Source organism: Perognathus longimembris, chromosome 20 (genome assembly GCF_023159225.1).
Source record: "Perognathus longimembris pacificus isolate PPM17 chromosome 20, ASM2315922v1, whole genome shotgun sequence".
Classification (NCBI taxonomy): Eukaryota; Metazoa; Chordata; class Mammalia; order Rodentia; family Heteromyidae; genus Perognathus; species Perognathus longimembris.
This window is the reverse complement of record NC_063180.1, coordinates 34,148,825-34,174,126: the sequence shown is the minus strand read 5'-3', so window position 1 is coordinate 34,174,126 and position 25,302 is coordinate 34,148,825. Positions and strand designations below refer to the sequence as shown.

The 25,302-nt window shown below is 41.2% G+C and overlaps 1 protein-coding gene across 9 annotated transcripts in view; it reads right to left on the bottom strand.

The window, feature by feature from the left end:
- Chd2 (chromodomain helicase DNA binding protein 2) overlaps positions 1-25,302 on the bottom strand; it is a 103,469-nt gene that overhangs the window by 20,312 nt on the left and 57,855 nt on the right. For all 9 annotated transcript variants that reach the window (XM_048369420.1, XM_048369419.1, XM_048369421.1 and 6 more), the window contains 14 exons: positions 23,843-24,031; positions 20,719-20,881; positions 19,841-19,993; positions 17,738-17,809; positions 13,134-13,283; positions 11,711-11,859; positions 10,541-10,637; positions 9,719-9,811; positions 8,926-9,096; positions 7,911-8,086; positions 4,652-4,693; positions 3,337-3,476; positions 1,111-1,249; positions 241-391 (listed from right to left, as the gene is read on the bottom strand). In XM_048369420.1, the coding sequence (XP_048225377.1) occupies positions 241-391; positions 1,111-1,249; positions 3,337-3,476; positions 4,652-4,693; positions 7,911-8,086; positions 8,926-9,096; positions 9,719-9,811; positions 10,541-10,637; positions 11,711-11,859; positions 13,134-13,283; positions 17,738-17,809; positions 19,841-19,993; positions 20,719-20,881; positions 23,843-24,031 (1,885 nt within the window). The remainder of the gene's footprint in view (positions 1-240; positions 392-1,110; positions 1,250-3,336; positions 3,477-4,651; positions 4,694-7,910; positions 8,087-8,925; positions 9,097-9,718; positions 9,812-10,540; positions 10,638-11,710; positions 11,860-13,133; positions 13,284-17,737; positions 17,810-19,840; positions 19,994-20,718; positions 20,882-23,842; positions 24,032-25,302) is intronic.

The following is a 25,302-nucleotide window of genomic DNA, read 5'->3' as shown; positions in this document are numbered from 1 at the left end:
AAGGTTTCTCCTATCATTTCCCCAAAATTTCACCTGGCTACCATCTATTCTTTTATTGCCCTCTATGAGACAGTGCCACAATGTTAACATTCCCAAGAACGAAGGAATCCTGGGAATTTTCTCTGGTGTTGATCTCTATCTAACTTGATCTCCCCTTTCAAAAACAGTGAAGAATAAGTAAGCAACACAAAAACATGACACAACAAATTTAGCAATCTCCAGCATGACAGAGGCACTTACTTTGTCAGTCAGATTCAGCTCTGGATCCGTTTTAATTAACTCCCAGTTCCCATAGCCATGTTCATAAATTCCCAGCAGCAGGCGTGAGTCATCCTCCACGCCCCATTCCACATCGAAGTGTGCAGCTTTGACACGGCAGGTTAAGCAGTATCTACAGGGAAAAGGGGGGTTGAGTGCAGGCGGATGTCAGCGTGGGAGCCCTTCTGAGTTGGCAAAAATAAAATAAAACAAACAAACAAGAAAGCCAGATTCTGGTGGCTTTCACTAGCTCCTTAGGGGGCTATGACCAAGAAGATAACAGTTACAGGCCAGCTAGGACAAAACGTTCAGAAGCCCTCATTTTGCCCTATAGCCCTGGGCATGGTGGGCTTGTGCCTATCATGCTCACTATGGCAAGAAGCATAAAATACAACTGTGAGCTGGGCACTGGTGGCTCTCGCCTGTAACCCTAGCTACTCAGGAGGCAGACATATGAGGATCGAGGTTCAAAGCCAGCCTGGGCAAGAAAGTCCATGAGACTCTTATCTCCAGTTACCCACCACAAAAGAGAAAGTAGCACTGTGGCTAGAAGTGGTAGGGCACTAGCCTTGAACTGAAGAGCTCAGGGACAGCACCCAGGCCCTGAGTTCAAGCCTCATGACCAATTAAAAAAAATAAATACCTGTGGTCTAGTCAGCCTGAACAAAAATAACTAAGGCAAAATGTATAAGGGTATGGCTCAAGTGGTGGAGTGCCTGCCTAAACACAAAGCCCTAAATTTAAGTTCCAGTAGCATCAAAGAAGAGAGAATAAAAATATTACTTGACTACACATCACTGTGACCCCTTATCTGTTTTCAACTGCCCATGAAGGCTCACAAAATATACTTACTTTTTTTTTTCTTCAGGGTCCACAGGGATAGATTTATGCAGCATCTCAAACTCTTCTTCATGTTGGATAATGGATTTCACATTAACCTGAACTCCAGATATCTTGATGGTGGGGCCTCTCCTTTTCCCTGGTCCTTTCCCTAAGGAATACAAAATTTTTATTACTTAAAGTATGTTGAGGTTGTATAGAAAACATTTATCGTCAAACTCTGAATTCTTAAGTCTCTTTATAATCTCTAGCTTTTACTCTTAGTTTAAAGACAAAATCTGTAAAGCAAAAATGATCTCAATATTTATAAAGTAAGTTTTAACCATGTTTTTAATATTGAAGGCTTTTAAAATACATGTGGTGTTTAATTTCCCAAGTTCTAAAATTCATAAATGAACACAAGAAGATTCTGAAGGGCTGGGAAAATGGCCTAGTGGCAAGAATGCTTGCCTTGTATACATGAAGCCCTGGGTTCGATTCCCCAGCACCACATATATAGAAAACGGCCAGAAGTGGCGCTGTGGCTCAAGTGGCAGAGTGCTAGCCTTGAGCAAAAAGAAGCCAGAGACAGTGCTCAGGCCCCACGTCCAAGCCCCAGGACTGGCAATAAATAAATAAATAAATAGATAAATAGATAGAGTCCTAATTCTAACAAAAAATTCATAAATAACCAAATGTTTTAAAGAAGACATGGGATCGTGTAAGTATCTAGCACATTTAATATAATAAAGCTGCATGAACACCTGAAATCATGATGATCTAGAAGTGAAAGTAAAATGCAATCACTCCAACCAGAATCCAAGTGGAAATCTACAAGAATACCACTTGGTGAGAGCAAGGATTTCTCAATGGAAAGTGGGCAAAAAGTATGAAGACAGTTGAAAGAAAACAAATACAAATACCTCTTAAAAGGGACCACAACACTGCTTCCACCTGACAGGTTAACAAAAATCTATGCGCTCATGAGGTTTGTAATGGGTACTAACAAACACCAATGGTGATACGTAAATGGCAACGACAGAGTAAAGCACAGTCACTTTCCTCTGGACTTTCTTTTTTTTTTTTTTTGGCCAGTCCTGGGCCTTGGACTCAGGGCCTGAGCACTGTCCCTGGCTTCTTCCCGCTCGAGGCTAGCACTCTGCCACTTGAGCCACAGCGCCGCTTCTGGCCGTTTTCTGTATATGTGGTGCTGGGGAATCAAACCTAGGGCCTTGTGTATCCGAGGCAGGCACTCTTGCCACTAGGCTATATCCCCAGCCCCTCCTCTGGACTTTCTAATCCCACTTCAAGAACATCCCAAAGACATGCTAACAGAGATAGAGGGCAGTATATTCATGAGACCACATTTATTCTATGGGGCTTTATTCATAATGAGAACAGACTTAAAACAAGCAAATTATTCACATGACAGGAAAATGTGATTGCTGGCCATCTCATAGGACATGGGCAACTGCAGAAGGAAGGAAGGCCAGCTCTACAGAATGATCCAGTGCCTTCAGGAATGGCAGACAACAAACATGGTATGTAAACAACTGGAAATGCACAAGTGCAAGCACAACCTTATATTCTTTAAAGCAAGCAGTGAAATAGTAAACTCATAACTCATAAGAACATCTAATAAAAGGAGGAAGAGCACATGGCTGGAACACAGAATAAAAGCAAGATTCCCTAAGTGCACCTTACTTCATGGCTTTCCCTTTGGACCATTTCTATGTAGATACTTTGTTAGATTAAAAAAGCAAAGATAAGTCAATAGAAGAGGGAGTACTAAACTAAAACTGAATGAAAACATTCAGTGTTCAGTTTTCTCGAACACAGTTCGAGAAAAGAACAACCTCAAATAATTCATATCATTGGTAGAATATATTCTAATGACAAAAAAATATGCAAAGATCTGAAGGTCTTATTATTATTGATCACATGTATACAATGTAGATTTATAACACTATTCTCTGGAGTGAAAATATACAGGCATCCACGTAGGCTTGCCCCTCAGGTCTTCGTGTCATTCAAACGAATTTGGACTGTCCATACTATTGTAAAAGAACTCATTCATCTTGTTCATCACTATACACATCCCGTAAACCAACTTTGTGAACAGATTTGTCTGAGTACAGAATGCATGTGGCATACCTTAAGCACGTGTGTATTACAAGTATGCTGGAAAGAAGCTGGTAACGGAAAGCCCAGTTCCCAGGCCCAGACCGGGGGAAGTTCCTGCCACTGACTGTGACTTACCCTCGCTGGCGTTCTCCTTCAACTGTTCCTCATATTCCTGCATTGCTGACACACAGCTATTGTGGATCAACTCGCCCAGGCGCTTCAGGTCTGCTACAGACTTATCCACCAACTCAGCATCACGTGCTATGCACTCCAGCCTGAGGAAACACAAATGGGGACAAGCTGTTGTTCTCTTTTCTAAACGTCACACAAATCTGAGCCCACAGGTCTCACATGAGCTTGTGCCAGCCAAGACACACTGTACAGTAAGGGCTAATACACCTGCCTTCCATCACAAAAAATGATGCCCTGGAACAGTCCAGAAAATTAAGTAATCTCAAACATAGGAAAGGAGAAGGTCCGGCTTCATTCATCAAATGGGATGTCCACTCACAGGTAAAGTGAGTAGAAGAGTGATTGCCTCTCCGTGTTCATTTTCCTTCTCTCTGTTCTGCTGTCACTCTGTTTTCCTGTTCCCAGAGCACAGTTTACGACTCAAAGTTCATTGCCACATCATAAAAAACATATAAACACACTGGCTTTTAGCCAGGCTGTCGAAAGATGCCAAACCAATTTTATACATCCTGTTGTGTTTTTACAGTAACTAGCTCAAAGATAAGTATTCCACCTCTAAGGGAGCCAAACACACCCCAGAAAGGTGCACCCAACTTTGGCAATTCTACTGTGACTGCTATGCTTCGCTACACCCTCTCCAAATAGAAAGGACAAAGCAAACAACAAAACACACAGACAAAAAACAAGCTTAGCACTTTCATCAGCCCAGAAGCTTATCAGGCATTAAGAGAAAGAAATCTGAATGTCCTTCAAATCACTTCATTTATTTTGCATAAAGCAAAATGCTGAACTATTTGAAATAGAGTTTTGTTACTTCTGAACTCATTTTTTCTGGAAGTTACTCTGGGCAAGATGATACAGACTCTTTATATATTTATTCTCATGACATCCTGCCACTTAGTAGATGATTATGAAATCATAAACAGCCCTTTCTTTTAACCACTAAATCTAAGAATATAAACTACATGTATATTCAACTGGAGTTATGTCAACATCTCTTCTAAAAGCTACTTCATACTACACAGTTAATGTGCTTGCTTATCTTCCTCAAGAAGCCAAAATCCCTAAATTAATTATCTATCTCTACCATCTGTCACCTTTCCAATATGGGATATACACCCAATATATCAATGTTTGTACAATAATGTGGTGTTTCGTGTTTTTTTACATCTCCAACATTAGTATTAAATATAAAATGTTACCAAAAAGAGTCTGCAATGTAAAACTGAAAACAGGAAGGGGCTATTACCAAGCTTACCGTTCTAGAGGGAGCCCAAACTTCTTATAAGCTTTGATAAACCTAGGAAATGATAAATAAAATACATTAAAAACCTGAAACATTAGGGATCCAAATATCAACACACCCTGGAGAGAGAATATAAATCACAAGAATTCTCAAAACTTTAGACTGGGGCCAAATCCTTTCAGGTACAACTAAATGAACATATGCTGACTGTGCTTAAAACTGGCCAACTTAAAATGAGTACTGCAGACTTTTGAAATTAATGACCAACATTGTTCTATTGTTTGCAACTATAAGAGAGAGCAAGGCCTAGTGGCTCACACTTGGAACTTCAGCATTGACAGAGCGCAAAGGATTGCCAGTTCAAAAGCCAGCCTGGGCTACTTAGGAAAACTTTGTTTAAAAAAAAAAATGGGGGGCTGGGGATATAGCCTAGTGGCAAGAGTGCCTGCCTCGGATACACGAGGCCCTAGGTTCGATTCCCCAGCACCACATATACAGAAAACAGCCAGAAGTGGCGCTGTGGCTCAAGTGGCAGAGTGCTAGCCTTGAGCGGGAAGAAGCCAGGGACAGTGCTCAGGCCCTGAGTCCAAGGCCCAGGACTGGCCACAAAAAAAAAAAAAAAAAAAAAAAAAAAAAATGGGGGGGGGGGGGGGCGCCGCTGGCGGCTCATACCTGTAATAATTAGCTATAAAGAAGGCTGAAATCTCAGGACTGTGGTTCCAAGCCAGCCAGAGCAGAAAAGTCCATGAGACACTTACTTACAATTAATTCCACCAAAGAGCCAGAAATGGACCTATGGCTCAAGTGGTAGAGTACCAGCCTTAAGCAAAAAAGCCAACTGAGAGCTCGAGGCTCTAAGGTTCAAGCCCCAGTACCAGCATGAAAAAAAAAAAATCAGGGGGAAAAAAATGTATGAATGTGTATGTATACATACATATGTATAGTGTGTGTGTGTGTGTGTGTGTGTGTGTGTGTGTGTGTGTTTTGTGTGTGTATAAGGCTGGGAATGTGGTTTAGTGGTAGAATGCTTGCCTGGAATGCATGAAGCCCTGGGTTTGATTCCTCAGTACCACATAAACAGAAAAAGCTGGAAGTGACACTGTGGCCCAAGTGGTAAAGTACTACCCTTGAGCAAAAGAAGCTCAGGGACAGTGCCCAGGCCCTGAGTTCAAGCCCCAGGACTGGCAAATAAATATTACAAACAAACAAACATATATATGAGAGAATTTTAAGTTTTAATATATTTTTGTAGGTTTGTAAAGTTCAACACATAATTATTTAATCATCAAAGCTCCATCATGATAAACTTCCAACATCATTTGTTGGCCTATTCAGTCCATTTTACTTCCAATTATAAACTCCATTATTTTTTCATTATTTTCTAGCCAATGATACAGCTATCAAGATTCCTTGGACTATCTCAAATGCCTTTTGAAATTAGGCCAAGTAAAATAAATACATGGTTTAAAGCTGCTTAGGCAAAACGGTTAGAAACTAGTGATTCTTGCCCAGTCTTATGCCTCCTGCTAAAAATCCAATGTACCCTTCCAGTCTCCACTTTTGGCCATGCAAGACACCTTCTCCCCATCCTCACAGGTTAGCCACTAGAAAGCAAGAAGTCCCAATGTATCCTGGCCATCACTGTGACATGCCAGTTGACTATGACAATGTGGTTGTGTGACAGTCGAAAGGGAAGAGAGGACTGGATGCAATCAGAGCAAAGAAACAACACTGAAGGAGAACTGTGAGTGCGAGCAATGAGAGTGGACCGGAGGCCACTCTTCAGGGGGCTCCATATCTCCACAATACACACTGTAGTATTTCCCATCAGTGGGAATACAAGGGCTTAGCGTACCCTGACGTCAGATTCAAACTTTCTAGAAGATAAGTATGGGAAGTGGTATTCTAGTTTGTCAATGTTGGCATATATTTACACTTTCCTTCAATAAGTTTAGAAATAGGTATAAAACCTTACAGTTTTGAATACATTCACCTTAGAGGTGATATATATGTATTGGGACATACATAAAGCTAACTTGTCTTCATATTTTCTATTTTCTTTATACTTTTAAAGAAACAACTTGGAACTTAGGAAAATTTATTTAGAAATGACCATTCTAGATCACATTTTTTTAAGCTTTTTTTTGGCCAGTCCTGGGGCTTGGACTCAGGGCCTGAGCACTGTCCCTGGCTTCATTTTTGCTCAAGACTAGCACTCTGCCACTTGAACCACAGCACCACTTCTGGCCTTTTCCAAATATGTGGTGCTGAGGAATTAACCCAGGGCTTCATGTATATGAGGCAAGCACTCTTGCCACTAGGCCATATCCCCAGCCCTTTAGATAACATTTTTGGAAAGTGAAGCATTATGTATAAATCAGACCTCATCAATGTTGAGCTGACATAGAAAGGTGTCTAGAATTGATTTTAAGTGGGGGGGGAGGGGGACAAGCTGGCAAATAGATCATGTATACAAATAAATGAACCAAAGCAACCAAGTGGTAACAATACTTTCACCAACAATGTAAGCATAGGAATGTGGGGAAGCCAGGGAGGGAAAGATAATAAAGGTAGTTTTATTCTTACTACTTTGATTTTTCACATTTACATTAATTTTGCTATTAAATAGCAGACACACATGTCTATGTAAACACGTAAATTCTCTCTTTCTCCCTGGTGGACATGCTTTGTGAAAATGTTTAGAACAGTATGTCAGAGGTGCAGATCAGGAGAAGCTGTGTTCAAAGCCAGTTCAAGATTTGGGGCAAAAGGTGGCAAGATCCCCTCTCAACCAATAAGCTGGGTAGAGTGGCACATGCTTATCATCTCAGGTACTAGGAAGGCTTGGATAGAACTGTAGCCCTGGGCAAAAATGGGAGACTACCTGAAAAATAGCTAAAGCAAAAATGGGGTGGAGGCATGACTCAAGTGGTTGAGTTGCCTTTCTAGCAAGCATGAGGCTGAGTCCCACTACAGCACCACAAAAAGAAAAATGTTCAGAATAGTAAGCAAACAAGAAACAGAGATAAACAAACAAAAGCATCCTTACCACTAAAGCCCTCCCCCACCCCAACTCACCCCTCATCCCCCCAGGCCTTGACTAAGGAAATCTTAGCACAAAGCAGCATGGTCCTAAAGATTTGGGTACAGCATCTTCATCTTTGGAATAAGGATTAACTTGTGCCTATACTGTCTTAAATGCCAGGAATCCAATGTGCCTGCGGCAAGCCCTTGCAAACAAGCTCAAGTTTAGAGCCTGGGCTGCACCAACCTGCGGATCTCCGTGTCAGTAAATCCCTCCACGAGGTCTTTCCTCACGCTCCGTGGGCGCCCTCGGCGCTTTGGCTTCTTATCATCATCAGAGTCATCTGTCTCACTCTCAGAAGCAGAAGATCTCTGGGCCTGCCTCTTAGACTCAGTGTCAGAATCACTATCATTTGTCTGAGCCTGAAAAATAAGAAAGGAAAAGTCACACTTCAGCAAATGTCCTGTCTAAGCAATGAAAGGCCTAAGATCAGCCCTTCTTAATTCTTTCACACTCAGACTCCCTCTCACAAATCAAGAGGCAGATGAGGAAAACTCGCTTCACACAGTCACACCCTAAGAGACTTTATAATGTGGCCAGTGAAACAGGCTAAAAGACACTTGAGTGTTTTCATAATATCCAATGTCCTTGGGGATAAAAGTGAACTAGTCCCTAGGGCATAAGGCGACTGTCATAAGCATTGGATCAATCAGCAAGTGAAAACACATTTGGATGGAGGCCACAGCTCAGTAAATACTAGATACTTTTACCTAACACTGATTTACCAGGTTGTCTACCCTCTCCAACAAAATGGATAAAACACATACTTAGTCACATCAATGCCCTTGCAAAAACTGAATGAAATGGTACCTGAGAAGGTGCTACAACTGTCAAGCCTGTAAGTGCTACTTGGTTTTGGGTGATTTATGTAATCTTTTACAAAGTAAGTCTTTTTCCACATGTTATGAACACATATACAGACACATATACAGGCTTAGGCCTCCTGAAAGTCGTGGGTAGTGGCATGGCAACAAGAGCTAAATTGTTAGGATTACCCATCCTATCAAAGGCAAAATGAAAACTTCTGTTGCACTCAGATCCCCTTCAACCATTTCATAAAAAGTGAATTTGCAAACCAAGTCCAACGGCTCTGCATTTATCCCTTTTCCTCTGCTCTGCGGGCTTCTGTACCATGCCAACAATGCAAAGCCTCCTCCTGGAAAACTCGTTCCACACAAATGCTTTCATCTTACTCAGTTACCTTTTTGGTGGAGCTACGAATCCGAGGCAGCATATAAATTTCTTCCAGTTCTTTCTGCCGCTCCTCCTCCTCTACTTTCTTCCTTTGCTCTTCTGGAATGATCTCATCCCAGTCCTTATGAGGACGCTCTTCCAGCTCCTCCTCCTCTTCCATCGTTGCAAAATTCGCAACCTGAAAACAGACAAGCAACTGTCTTAACATTTCTCCACTTCCCAGAGTAAAATACTCTTTTAATGAATATATAACAGGAACAAGAACATTTTTTTAGATTATAAAATGCTGAATAACTAAAAATCCACAACAAATTTATATGTCTGTGAATTGCAACATGAAACTACAGAGCTCACTGAAACAATGTCTGTCACTTATTATCATCATTTCTGTCCAAGCTGTAATGTAAACATTCAAAGTATATGATGACTGCATATGCTTAAAAGTACACTTTGATCTCAGGAATGAAAAGGAGAAAAAAATTCAAGCAAATCTAGAAGATATTTGATTTCATTTGCTAAGTAGTAAAAAAAAAAAAAAAATCACCTTTTTTTTTTTTCTTATAATGCCTGAAATTGAACCCAGGGCCTTCTCCAGCCTTGAGTGAAAAAGCTGAGGGACTTCTCGCAGGCCCTGAGTTCAAGCCCCAATACTGGTGCCAAAAAAACAAACAAACAAACAAGAGCATGAGGCCCTGAGTTCAAAGCCTAATACCATCAAAATGAAAAGCATAAAAGTCATAGACAAGAAATGACTGGATAGTAAATCATCGGTGAGAAGTCTCCCACAAATATCTCCATACCTTAAACTGTGACAGAAGCTCATCTGTCGCACTTGTGGATACTTCATTCTCTCTGGTTTCAGCCAAACGTAAAATTTCATCTATATCCATCTCCTAGAAAAAGAAAAGTAACGCAGATATGGTCACAGGGCAACAACCGTCTTCTGTGTCGACTAAAGGCATTGGAGAAGCTGGCTGTCCTTTCTGGCATTCTATCCCCTCTTACGTTCTCGGGCCTATATCCCTTACATCTAACATTGCAGATTATGAGCTAGAAGTAGGCTCCCAGCTCCTTGGGAGGCAGAGGCCACAGGATCGCAAGTCAGAGGCCAGCCTGGACAAAGTCACACAGACTCTAATTCAGAAAGAAAATAATAAAAAGAGGGCTAAGAGCATAAATAAATAAAAAGAGGGCTAAGAGTTCAAGTAGTGGAAGACTTCCGTGTGAAAGGCCCAATGCTGGGGGGAGAATTATATGAACAAAAAGATGAAACTAAAGCAATGACAAAAAAGGAAAACTAGGGGGGAAATAATCAGATAAAATCTTTAAATACATTTTTTTCATATTCAATATACTAAGGGCTTTGAGATCTGTTTAGAAAAAATGTGTCCCTTCAAATAATTATTCTTTATAATACTTATAACAAACTCAGGATCTGCTTCCTGAAAAATTCAGACACTTCCAGATGAAATCTCCCCCCCTCCCCCCAAAAAAGGAAAAACCAAAATTCCCTATAAGGCTAGAGAATAGCTCAAGTGGTAAAGTTCTAGCAAGCACATGGCTCTCAACTCATTCCTCAGTACCAGAAGAAAAAAAAAAAAATTCACCTCCCTGTGGATTACCTGAGGTTCTGACTCCTCCCCTTCAAGTTCTTTGAAGAGATCCTCTGCTCCAAATTTCAAAATAGCAGTCAGTTCTTCTTTATTAAAAGGATTTGAGCTGTAGAAATAAAATGTAAAATGTAGTAATATCTTAGAAATGTCAAGCTCTGAGGAGCTGTATTTCAGAATACCTGTCCTTCAGAAAGGAGTCAAGTTACTAAGAAAAGGTAACTGTTGCCCCAAGAAAAATAATCCCTGAAATATCTTATTTCTTATCTTCAGGATAGGCTGGTGGACCTTAGCAAAAGCCTAGAAAATGATTTCATCCTACTGGCTTATCTTAAGCAAGAAAAATGGTTAACATCAAAGAAGACAATTCACTACTGAATACTAAGATAAATTTCTCAACTGTGTCATCTCTGCCAGGCGTTTATCACACAGGTAGCTCTTGAACGGAAAATTATCAGAAAATCTATTGAGGAGGAACAAATCTGACTACACCTTAAACACAGCACAGCACTCAATCTGGTCTAAATGTGAACAAACCTCTTCCCTTCCACACCATTCTGCTACAGAATAGGAACAGCCTTAACAGTCTCCACAGGAACACATTCACTAACAGCAGAAGCAGCGGCCCAAGTAGTCTGATGGAGTCACTCTGAAAAGCTGAGAGGCAGATCACAGCACAGCACTCCTGCTGCTGTGTCATGTCACCCAAGGAGCCAAAGCAGAGCCAAGGGAGAGGTAGAAAAAAAGAGGGGGAGCACTTAAGCTTGGGGTCGAGGGGCAAAAAAGAAAGTGGGAAAATGGAAGAAAATGAAAATGTCACTTTCTTGCAACATGACTAGTTTTGCTGGCTAAGAAATAGAGTAGGGCTGGGAAGGTGGCTTAGTGGTAGAGTGCTTGCCTAGCAAGCATGAAGCCCTAGGTTCGATTCCTCAGTACCACATAAACAGAAAAAGCTAGAAGTGGCGCTATGGCTCAAGAGGTAGAGTGCTAGCTTTGAGCAAAAGAAGCCAGGGACAGTGCCCAGGCCTGGAGTTCAAGCCGCAAGACTGACAAAAAATAAAATAAAATAAAAAATAGAGTAACTGAACACGTGTGTGGCAAAGAATCCCATATGACCTATATCAGATGCTGATGGAGAATCAGTTTCATTCTGTCCATCTCCCCAATCTTCCTAGCACTTACTTAGATCTTCCTGAATTGTTTTCCAGGACTGTGCGGCCAGTGGTATCCATGCGCTGAATCACCAGATGGTCCAAAACCATCTTCTTCTTGGCCCGTTCTATGATCTCCTCTTCCACAGTCCCTTTTGTGACTAAGCGATAAATATTTACCTACAGGAAAAGGAAACATGATGTTTATGACTGATCAAAACCAAAGGCCATCTCTGTCAAAAAACCAAGAGAGGAAAGAAGGAACTAGAATTTGTTCTCTACTACCATAAATGATCACAAGCCATCTATCCAAAAAGGCAGCATGAGTACATGGAAAATTTTTATTATCTACAGCAGATGACACTCTTCAATACATCTGCTTCTAAAGATCTTTTATTATAGCCATGTTCTTATGGTAAAAATTTTGTTAAAGGATAGTAAGTTTTCAGTCATGTGCAGTGAGTAGTTCGTGCCTGTAATGCTAATGCTAGCTATTCAGGAGGCTGAGTGAGATCTGGAAGATCACAGCTTAAAGCCAGCCCAGGCAGAAAAGCCCATCTCCAAAATAATCAACAAAAAAGGCCCAGCAGAAACATGGCCCAAGAGCAAGTACAAGGCCCTGAGTTCAAACCCTTGTACCATTTTAAAAAATTAAGTAGCTGGGTGCCAGTGCCTCAGGCGTATAATCCTAGCTACTTAGGAGGCTACGATTTGAGGAACATGGCTCAAAGCCAGTCCAGACAGGAATTACCCTGAGACTCTTATCTCTAATTAACTACCAGAAGTAGAACTGGAAATGGCGCTGTGACTCAAAGTGGTACAGTGCTAGCCTTGAGCTGAAGAGCTCAGGGACAGTGCCCAAGCCCAGAGTTCAAACCCAAGGACAATACACACACACACACACACACACACACACACACACACACACACGTTTCACTGATGGTAAGCTTCACAAAACTGAATGTATGAAACCTGTAAGTTAACAGTACTAGGGCAGAATTTGAGAGTCATACACTAAGGGAACCAGCATGAGGATTTCTATGTATTTCAGAGGTAATACTGTCAGGTATAATAACAACAGAACATCTTGAACAATAGTAGACCATTAGCAGCTACTCTATTATATTAAAACAGGGATAAAAATCAACCTCAAGATCTGTTCTTCATATACTAATTTCCTTGGTAAACAGAAAGCCAAAAAGGTGCCTTTCAAATACAGGGCAGTTAGGACTCCTTATTGGGATTGTCTCTTCTTTGTAATTGTTAGTAAAAGAGAAACTGACATTTGGGGGCAATGAAAGCAAACAATAGAGAAAATCAGCATGTGGCAAGCATCCTGCAAAGGCTAAATAAACTGCTCATGCATACAAAGCGAGAATCATACCCCTAGACCAGTGTGCCGCCTTACACTACTCCTACAATCCACAGCCCAACCAGACACCTCTGCCACTGACCTGCTTCTTCTGGCCAATTCGATGGGCTCGGGCTTGTGCCTGCAAGTCGTTCTGGGGGTTCCAATCAGAGTCAAAGATGACGACTGTGTCTGCAGAAGCCAAATTGATTCCCAGGCCACCAGCCCTTGTGGAGAGCAGGAAACAGAAGTCCTGTATACAATGCAATACACTACTTTATGCAGTGACCTTCTTATAAAAAGTTTCACAGTCCAATAAGCCCTTATACCTGGAAACCCCTGCAGGTGTGAAGAAAAGTGAGATATGATACATACATGTTATGGAGCTAAAAGAAATGTCAAGGACTTGGTGGCAAAGGGAACTTGCATCCATTTAAAAGGAGTCAGTGCAATGAACTAGGAGTAATGGTGGAATCCAATGAGGCCACAGAAACACAGGTTAGTGTTACCACCCACTAAACTTAGCCTATACCAGAGGTTAAGCCCAAAGACCAGACAAAATTCATGAGCATAAGAATTGTTCCTGACGTAATATTTAAAGGTCTAGGTGAATTTCCTTTGGTGTATGCCATGTGGTTACTGTGTATGTTTTTGGTACACTGGGTATTGTATATATGCCTACCTGATCTAGGGAAGGGAAAGAAAAATGAGGGTGTAAGATATCACAAGAAATGTACACACTGCCCTATTATGTAACTGTACCCCTTTTGCACAACACCTTGTCAAAAAATTTAATTAATAAATAAAAAGTTTAAAAAGTAAAAATAAATAAATAAAGACCAGAAAGCTGGAATGTGTGGAAGGTTCAGGTCAAGAGAAGGAAGGTCAGATGAAGGAGGAGGGAAGGGGTGAGAGAATACAATCATAATACTCAATGTACACATGCAAAAATGCAACCAGGTAACTTGAGAGGATGGGTGGGGTTGGGAGAGATGGAGGAGAATGATGGAAGGGGTGACATCAACTGTGATGCATTATACTCACAAACTGACATGGTGAATTGAAATTCCTTTGAGTAACTACTTAAACTTTTTTCAAATTTGTTTATTGTTATTGTAAAGGTGATATAGAGAGAGGTTACAGCTACATAAGTCAGGTAATGAGCACATTTCTTTTTAAACAATGTTACCCCTTTCCTTGCTCTCTCCCAGTTTTTCCCGCCTGTTTTCATCCATAAGCTGTACAGTTCATTTTCAACATACTGTCTAGTGAGTAGCACTGCTGCATTTGTTCACTCTTTGTCTGTTCCTCTCTTATCCTCCCCAAAACAGATATACTTACATACAAGACAAAAAGTACAGAAATAAAAAACGACAAAGGAGAAAAACACCCAAAACAAAAAAGCAAAATAACAAAAAAGCCTCTTGTCTCCATTTCTTGGAGTTCATTTCAATAAACACCATTTTATATGATCATATGCTCATAGCTGTTAAACCCTTGTGATCCTCTCCTAAGAATATCCTCCTTTGGTCTCACTGTGTGAGTGTATAGAATCCTGTATAATTTATCATGTTTAAGTGTAATTTTGTCTTTTACCATCCATTCTGTTTACTTGTAGATTTATAGGCACATTCTAATTACAATAAATGAGGGAAACTATGCAACTTTAAAAAAAAATTGTTCCTGAAAATTACCCAGATATGTTATGTTCTGGAGAAATGTAGCGTATCCTAGGTAAGGCAGTTAGTGTGAATAGTAATTATGTAAATGTTCATAAACCAATGTATGAATTTAGATTGCTATGGATATAAAAACACTAGACTAAACCAATCACAAACTGGGACTGCAAGAAGCACAATACACTCAATCATCACAAAATATAACAAAGAATACAGAACAGGTTGGGCTGAAGAGCAGTGTGTACAAAGTCCAGACACTGATACACCCAGCTCTACAGTAGTAACCATAGAAACAAGGCTGCCAGGAACACCTGCTGGCATGTGAGTGCTCAGAACAGTGTGTGCATAGGAAAAAGAATGAACTCCATGTAACCAGAGTCAAAAAGGATAAAAGATTTGTATACTCTGAAAGGCTAATCTTTTCTCTCAAAAGCTGGTACAATGTAGGCAGAGGTATCGCTCAAAAATGAGTAGCTGTGGGTTCCAGCTCAATAAGTTGGTATGCTTAAGGTACACATAGAGACACAATGAAAAAGTCTCCAACAGGGTGCTTGCTGATGGCTCAAACCTGTAATCCTAACTATTCAGGAGAATGCAATCTGAGAATCGTGATTCAAAGCCAGCCCAGGCAAAAAAGTCTGTGAGACTCTTTTTTTTGTTTTGTTGTTTTGGGTTTTTTTTTTTGCCAGTCCTGGGCCTTGGACTCAGGGCCTGAGCACTGTCCCTGGCTTCTTTTTGCTCTGCCACTTGAGCCACAGCGCCACTTCTGGACATTTTCTGTATATGTGGTGCTGGGGAATCGAACCAAGGGCTTCATGTATACGAGGCAAGGGCTCTTGCCACTAGGCCATATCCCCAGCCCCAGTCTGTGAGACTCTTAACCTCCAGTTAACCACCAAAAATCAAGAAGTGGAGCTGTGACTCAAATGATAGAGCACTAGCCTTGAGCAAAAAAGCTCAGGGACAGTGCGGAAACCCTGAGAACTTCTCAAGATGCAACTTTAGGGTTTTTTCTAAGAACAACAGGCAACATTCAATCCATGCTATCTTCCAAACCACAAATACATAACACAAAATGAGTGTCAAGCAATGCTACCAACACTTCATGTTTGTTCCCAAATTTAATCCCTAGAGGAACAACATGAACTAGTTTTGAAATCACTGTGGTTTTACAGCTGAAGAAACAGAGGACAAAAAGGAAATGAGGACTGTGTGATACCCAGTGTTTTTAGAATTCCTCATCCTGAAGAGATTGATGCCCAAAACCCCTAAAAGGAAAGTGATGTGCTGGGCTACAGAAGTACCAAGTACTAGCCTAGCATCCTAGCATCACTATGTATAAATTCAGCGGCAGAAGGCAGATCATGATGATAATACTGGACAAGGCATTACAATTCTTAAAGCTCTCTGGAAGCACAACACTAATCTGCTCTATAGATTTAAAAAATACAGTAGCCAAGGCCCCAGAAATTGACATTCTTTCCAAAAAATACTTCCTGTTCTGCTTCTGGTCTCCCTCGGATGCTTCCATTACCACAGCTTCCATTACTGCACATTATTAAGGTTCTTCTCCCCTACAACTTTCCAAGTTCCCTGACCTATGAAAATCTGCTATGCACACACTACGATGGAATCCATCTCCCATCTGTTTTAAGCAGCTCTAATATAGGGGTGCCCAAAACAAGATACTTGGGGCTGGGGATATATGGCCTAGTAGCAAGAGTGCTTGCCTCATATATATGAGGCCGTGGGTTCAATTCCCCAGCACCACATAAACAGAAAATGGCCAGAGGTGGCGCTGTGGATCAAGTGGCAGAGTGCTAGCCTTGAGCAAAAAGAAGCCAGGGACAGTGCTCAGGCCCTGAGTCCAAGCCCCAGGACTGGCAAAAAATAAAAATAAAAGATACTTTACAATGCTAAAATAAATCCAGGTGGGACACTTGGCAAGTGAAAATTTAAAGAACATGAAGCTCCACCAGACCATGATCTCCAGCATGGGACTTGACAAACACATTGTTCAAACTTTAATTACCAAAAATAACCAATCAGAACCTTCTAATCAAACATGAACATCAAAACTAATTCTACTGGCCAGCCTTCCCAATCTTGACTTGCTATTCTCCCAAGTGAATATACATGGTATCTAGAAGCCCCTAGAAAACTATTCTTAATTAATCTAGATCCAAGAAACTAAGTAAGCATGAATATGCTCTTATAAAGATACAATCAAGTTTTCTATCAGGGATTACTCATTCCCTTCTCAAGAAAAGGGGCTGGGCCCTTTGGTTCATGTCTACAATCCAGGGACTTAAGAGGCAGAGATTGGGAGTATTAATGTTCCAGGCCAGCTTTTCAATCAATAAGCCATGCCTGTGATCCCAGCTATGTGGGAGGTAAAGAGAGTCATGTCTGAAAAAGTAACCAAAAAAAAACAAAGGGGGGATAGAGAGAATGTGTGGGCTATAATTCAAGTGAGAGCTCCTAGCAAGCCTAAGGCCCTTAAGTTAAAATCACAGTATCCGGGGCTGGGGATATGGCCTAGTGGCGAGAGACCTTGCCTTGTTTACATGAAGCCAGCACCACATATACAGAAAACGGCCAGAAGTGGCGCTGTGGCTCAAGTGGCAGAGTGCTAGCCTTGAGCAAAAAGGAAGCCAGGGACAGTGCTCAGGCCCTGAGTCCAAGGCCCAGGACTGGCAAAAAAAAAAAAAAATCACAGTATCCCAAACTACCACAGTGAGGTTTCTGAAAAAAAATACACTAAGCTGGTAGGTTCAAAGCCTGCCCAGGCAGAAAGTTCATGAGACTCTTATCTCCAATTAACCGTACGAAAACCGGAAGTGGTACTGTGGCTCAAGTGGTACAGCGCTAGCCTTTAGCTGAAGAGTTCAGGCCCAGATTACCCAGGCCCAGATTCAAGCCCCACGACCGCCCCACCGCCCAAAAAAAAAAACCCACTAAGCTGGAAAGACTTGTTCCTTGATACAGAACCTAAACTGCAAAAACAATAAGGCCATGTATAGCATACCTCAGAGCCATCTGCATTAAAGTGATCCAATGCCTGCTTTCGGATTTCTCCCTTGATGGAACCATCCAGACGCTGTAAAAGTAAACCATAAGAAAATCATAAGGTAGGAAGATCAACTACACTCAGCATACAATACCATGCTCACAACCTTAATCATCCCAACACCCACGGGGTAAAAATAACTGGAATGCACTGGCAGAGGGCTATGAAGGGGCTAAGCAGAAACAGCATATGCTTTGTGACCTGAGCTCTCCAGTTACAAACTCAAGGTCAAAAGTTTCTAATTCAAAGGTTAATCCAAGAATCAGAAAGGCTACCAGAATCTACATGGAGAAAGAAGAAAACTCAGCCTGTATGACTGGGAAATAGTATCACTGACTGCCTACTAAGTAGCTCCAGCAGAAAAAAATGGTACTTCATAAAGTAATATGATTATAAGTATCACCAGTAAGTGCTATACAAAACCAAAAAACTATTAACATTTTTTGGAAAGTATTTGGCTGAAACACTGAAAATGGTAAGTTAATTGATCAGATATAACAACTCTCCTGAAAATCAGAAATCAGAGACAACTATTCAAGCTACATCATCCACTTAAAAGAGCCTTAACATTCACTGGTGTACAGAATTCTTTTCTTAGAGCATAGGTCAGTTCCAGTACAAAACATTACCACAGTAAAAATCATTTTAACACACATAAAACAAATAATGAAGAGTGATGATGCTGAACGATAACATGTAAAACCATTGTCACATTTTGTCCCCTTCTAGTCTCCACTTGAAATGAACAAAACTTACATAAGGCAAAACTGACCCAGAGGTGACTGGCTGGCTGCAAGCAGCGTAGCAATGCACTTAGCATCTCCCCCAGGTCTGCCATCAAACCCAGCCACCTGCATCCACACTGACTCTCACACAGGAAGTTCCTTCTTAATTGCTCTCTCAGGATTTGAACCAAAAACACTTTTCAAAGGCAGGTCATAGGGGCTGGGAATATGGCCCAGTGGTAAAGTGCTCGCCTCGTATACCTGAAGCCCTGGGTTCGATTCCTCAGCACCACATATGTAGAAAAAAGCCAGAAGTGGCACTGTGGCTCAAGAGGTAGAGTGCTAGCCTAGAGCAAAAAGAAGCCAGGGACAGTGCTCAGACCCCACGTCCAAGCCCCAGGACTGGCACAAAAAAAAAAAGAAAAGAAAAGAAATCAAAGGCAGGTCATAGCCTATACTTCAAAACTGAAAATCTACATGCCTTCATTTAACACAATTCCCTGAAAGCCAGTGATGAGGCATGACAGACCTGGAGCATGCAGCTCACCCTGGAGTGAGGAGAGGTGCATTCTTGATTTACAAGACATTGTACTACATGGAAGTGAAAGCTCAGAGCAATCAGAAGCACTGAAAGACAACTGTTTGCAAGACACCAAACCTTTAAGCTTACATCCAAAGACTGACCTTATGATACAGTGGTGTCTTTTCAGAGTGCTGTCAGTCTATAACATCTGTAACACTGGCGCCTCTCCTTCCCTTTCCTTATGGAGCCCAGGCTCTAGAATCAGGTCCACACTTTCTTGTCTCTGCTTTGACTATAATTTTTGGTAGATAAGATACCACCCAGGGATGGGGGTGTGGCCCAGTGCTAGAGTACCTGACCAGCACAATCAAGGCCCTCACTTCAACCCTAGCTCCATCAAAAAATTAAAAGCAAATTGTACTTTGGTCTAGGGACATGGCTAAGGACATGGTGTCCCTAGGGATACCATAGGGATACACACTATACATCCTGTAGCCCAAGTTAAAGAGCCCAAATCAACAACAACAAAAACAACACCATCTAATAGCTTTCCTTACACCCAATTTTCTTTCCCTTCATCTTCTTCACCATGTTCTAAAAAAAAAAAGTTACTTTCACACTCACATAACTTAAATATTTTCAATATAGAGGAACCTCAAGGAAGGGAAATAAAAATTGGGACCTTCTTGGAAACCTAAGTCTCAATTTTTTTTCTTCAAACAACGAAACTTTTGTACTCCACTCTAGCACACAAAGCACTCGACAAACAGACCGACAGGGAGTGCATGGGAGTGGAAGCTCTATGCACCTCACCTGGAATGGGTAATGCTTGATAGTCAGGTACTCTGCCAGGATGTCCAGCATCCTCACCATCTGGGAGAAGATAAGGACACGGTTCCCCCTTTCTCGAAGTCTTGTTAGCAGTTTGTCTAACAGAATCAGCTTCCCGCTGCTCCGGACCAGAGACTGGGGTTTAAAAGAGACTCCAATCATTCAAATACATAGCAGCAGCTCAATGTTCTTTCCTAAGCCTAAAACCTACTGGTGCTACACTTTGCAAATCACTTTCCTAAGTTATTTAACTTTTCTCATCTGTTTTGTTTTCTTTTTTATGAGGCATTTTGAACTCAGAGCTGTATTTTGTAAGCCACGCACATTTGTTAAGCAGACAATGAAACACTCCAAGTACTCCATCAGCCCTCCCCTTTCTTTAATCTTTTGTTCTTAAGAAAGGTCTTGCATTACATTTGGGCTGGGCTGGACTGCAGTCCTCCTATTTGTGCTTGTCTCACTGTACCAAGCCACCTGTCCTTGTCCTATTGCTTGGGGTGACAGACAGGTGCTACCACATCTGGCCACATCTGGAGTACCTTGAAATTTTATGCCTACCTGGCCTTAACTTGTGATCCTCATATCTCTCATGGGCATGGAAGGGGAGGGGAGAAAGAGACCAAGAGAGAAAGTGTTATGCAGTGTAGCCCAGGCTGGCTTTGAACTAATGATCCTCCTTCCCTGCCTCTCAAAGGCTAAAATTACAGGTGTACACCAACCACATACAGTTTTTCTCTTTTTTGGGCTTCTCTTGATGCTTTTTCAAGGGTCATCACTGAAAGAACAGCCCTTTGATAAAAGCATCCATGGAAATACACTTGTTTTTGAAGAAATGGTCATGAGCAAGAGGCAGTACACACCAGAAGAACTTCCTGCCCATTCTCCCTTTCATTCTCTTCTGGGGCCTTAATCAGGTAGCAGTGGTTGCAGCACTTCTTCAATTCCATCACAATGTTGAGGAAACCAGAGGTGCTACCTCTCGTTCCTTTGGCAAGAGCTTTGTAATTCCTAGTTAGAATCCATCTGCAAATAAAAGTTACGATGACACTATTAAATTAATATTAGTAAATTGTATTAAAAATACAATATTACTGGAGGAAAAAAGAGCTTAGAAGGCAGAGAAAGCTGGGAGCCAGCGACTCATGCCTATAATCCTATCTACTCATTAGGCTGAAAAGTGATGATCAAGGGAACACAAATGCAAGAAACTCATCTCCAATTAAAAAAAAGAGAAGGGCTGGGTATATGGCCTAGTGGCAAGAGTGCTTGCCTCGTATACATGAGGCCCTGGGTTCAATTCCCCAGCACCACATAAACAGAAAAAGCCAGAAGTGGGGCTGTGGCTCAAAAGGTAGAGTGCTAGCCTTGAGCAAAAAGAAGCCAGTGACAGTGCTCAGGCCCTGAGTCCAAGGCCCAGGACTGGCAAAAACACAAAACAACAACAACAACAACAACAACAAAAAGTAGACACTTTTATCTTCTATCCCATGTTACCAGTGATACTTCACATCTCCAGTAAAAACTGAAATGTCAATGGCTCTAGTGGATAGTTCAACCACATTGAACACAGAATACTAAATAACTCTCAAGAGATGGAAGGATACATATAAACAATGCATATTATTTACATATTTACTTGTGTCTCCATACATAGAGATATGCATATTAACATAAAAATGTATGTATACAAACATGAATGGAAAATAAAGATTATGGCTAAAGTCTACATGATTCAAGAGCATTTCACCTCACTCCAGTAAGAATGGCCATTATCAAGAAAACTAATAACAAATGCTGGTGGAGAAGTGGCCAAAAAGGAACCCTACTACACTGTTGGTGGGAATGTAAACTTGTTCAATCACTCTGAAAAGCAGTGTGGAGGTTCTTCAAAAGGCTAAACATAGAGCTCCCCTAGGGCCCAGCAACCACACTTTTGGGCATTTACCCAAAGGATTACAAGCAAGACCACACTAAAGCTACCAGCACAACTATGTTCATCTGAGCACAATTTACCATTGCTAAAATATGGAATCAACCCAGATCCCCCTCAGTAGATAATGGATCAAGAAAATGTGGTACATATACACAATGGAATTCTATTCTTCCATCAGAAAGAATGGCATAACCCCATTCGTAAGGAAATGGAGAAAGACTTGGAAAAAAATTATACTAAGTGAAGTGAGCCTGACCCAAAGAAACATACACTCTATGGTTTCCCTCATTGGTAATAATTGGTACATGTTCAGCATAGTCCAAGCAGAAGATCACAGTAGCTAGTACATGAATACATAAGATGAGGCTAAGCAAAATGAACTCCAAGTTATGGAAATAAGTGGTTTATCATTGTTATTTTCAACACAGCATGTGAAATTATGCCTTTTTCTTTTGCCTTTCTTCCCCATGGTTTTACCCGATGTCACTGTAACTGATTTTTGTACCCTGGGTATTGTATATACCTTATTGGAACTAGGGAAGGGGAACATCAAAATGGAGAGACAAAGGGTTAAAGGGGAACCAATGCAACACCAATACTTAAAAGACAATATGCTATAAATCAACTATACAACTGGAGGAGGGGAGGGAACTGAGGAAGGGGAAAGATGGGAGAAAAATGAGGGAGGAGATAACAAGTTTGATGAGAAATGTACTCACTGCCTTACATATGAAACTGAAACCCTTCTGTATATCACTTTGACAATAATTTTTTTTTTAATTCTAAGAGTATTTCTTGGAATGGAAGTGTAGCCCAAGTAATAAGAGTACATGCCTAAGCTGGATGCCAGTGGCTCATGCCTGTAATCCTAGCTATTCAGTAGGCTGAGATCTGAGAATCGAGGTTCAAAGCCTGCCCAGGCAGAAAGGCCATGAGGTTTTTATCTCCCATTAGCCACCAAAAAACCATAAGTGGCACTGTGGCTCAAAGTGATAGAGCACTAGCCTTGAGTTGAAGAGCTCACAAACAGTGCCCAGGCCCAGAGTTCAAGCCCCAAGACTGACAAAAAACACAAATAAATAATAAAAAAGGGGATATACCTAGCAACCCCAGTACTGTCCAAAACAAACAAACAAAACAAAACTTGAGAGGCTCCAGGTGAAGCTCAGTGGTAGAATGTTTTCCTAACACACGTGTGGCCCTGAACTTGATCTCAAGCACCACACACACAGTAAGTAAATAAAACATAGCCAGATAATTTTTAAAAATTAAAATCTGAGTCCATTAAAGTACATTATAAACCAGTAATTTGGTTTTTAGATAGTGTAGTGTAATCTAAACCAAACATGTTATCCAGGCCACTCGTAATACCAAAAAGGAACACATACAGAGGTAAGCAAACATCCTGAAGCCACGCAGGCTCTGCGCATGCTGTACTGCTACACAACAACGTGCCACAATGACTTAGCCCTGGTCTGTTCCCTGTGCCACGCAAGGCTTCCAGTAGGGGTGTGTCCCATTCATCTTTCCATTCCCAATATCTAGCAGAATGCCTGGAACATGGCAGAAGCTTAGTGATTGGGTGACTATGGATAGTACATTAGTACTAAGCATTAACATGAACTTCACTCAATAATGAAAAGCACTGTGAAACATCTTGGTTACCCAAAGGGAAAAAAACCTTTCTGCACATGTTTCTGTATGTGTTTGACTAAATTTATATTGAGATGTCACTATACAAGGAACAAATTATCGGGCTGGGAATATGGCCTAGTGGCAAGAGTGCTTGCCTCGTATACATGAGGCCCTGGGTTCGATTCCTCAGCACCACATATGCAGAAAATGGCCAGAAGTGGCGCTGTGGCTCAAGTGGCAGAGTGCTAGCCTTGAGCAAAAAGAAGCCAGGGACAGTGCTCAGGCCCTGAGTTCACAGCCTAGGACTGGCCAAAAAAAAAAAAAAAAACAAAGAACAAATTATCTGTGCCTTACCTACCAAATGATCCATGGCACTGATCACTCCCTTTAGGCTCAACCCACATGAACTCACTTACTTGTAATACTGCTTCTGAAGAGCCGACATCTCTACTCTGAGAATCTGCTCCACTTTGGCAGGCAGAGATTTCTCCACATCTTTCTTGACTCTCCGGAGAAGGAACGGCTCTAGCACCTTATGAAGACTCTGGTAGCCATTCTCCCTCCCCTTCCCATGGTCTTCTTCAAAGTCTTCCCAGAACTCAAACCTAGGGATGAAAGAGTAAAAGTGTTATTACTTAGTTACCAAGAAGGAAGTCATTTTTACAATTTGCTTCTACAAGGACATGAATGTATGGAGGGCCTATAAAACAACAACTAATGGTACTAGGAGGGAAAGACAAAATTTGTCTAGAACTAGCTCTTGAATAAGAAAACTGTAGGTTTAATTTCAGAAACTAACAATTTTCTAAATTAAAAAAAAATCCAAAAAAATGAATAAACAAGCCAAACACTGGAACAAAATATTTGCCAACAATACATTGATATCTATAATGCTTTCTAAAAGGAAAAGTCTTCAGTGCACAATAGAAGAAACATTTTGTGGGTATAATGTGCATGCATGCACATACACCAGTACTGGATTTAGGGCTTGCACTCAGAGCCTCAAGCTATGGCTTGGCTTTCTTACTCAAAGCTACCACTCTACCATTTGAGCCACACCTCCACCTCTGGCCTTTTGCTGGTTAATGGAGATGAGAGTTTCAGGAACTCTTCTACCTGGACTGGCTTTAAGTCTAGACCCTCAAACCTCAGCCTCCTGAATAGCTAGGATTATAAACATGAGCCTCCAGCATCAGCAAAAACAAACAAACAGAAAAAAAACCAACAAGATTTTAATAACCAAAGATCTGAATAGATATTTCACTAAAGATAACCGAAGAGTCAGTGAATAAATTGTTGCACATCATTAATCATCACGGAAACAACTGAAGCCAATGAGACATTAACCACAAGAACGACTCAACCCAAGTTCTGGTGATGACTTAGGGAACTAGAACTTTCAAGCATGTCTGCTGGGAATGTGCAATGTACAGCCACTTTGGAAAACAGCATGTAGTTTCTAAAAAGTCAAATATAAATTATGTACATTTAAAAGTACACAACTTCTAACTGAATTGTTTACTGCAAGCTAGGTGCAATTCTAGGCTATGTGAACCAGTGCCGAATATAGCAACTATAGCAACAACATCCCTAGTATTTTCACACACACATTGAGATGTGCTAGATGGGGTACCAACAAGTGAATCAGGTTAGGTGGTCAGGGAAGACCTCTGAAAAAAGGTGGGTCACATATGCCTAGGCCAGAATGTAAGTGGCTATCATGAGAAAGAGCAGTCCAGGAGACAGAAAAAGAAGGAATGATCTGGCATCTTTCTTTCTTTCTTTTTTTTTTTTTTGCCAGTCCTCGGGCTTGGACTCAGGGCCTGAGCACTGTCCCTGGCTTCTTTTTACTCAAGGCTAGCACTCTGCCACTTGA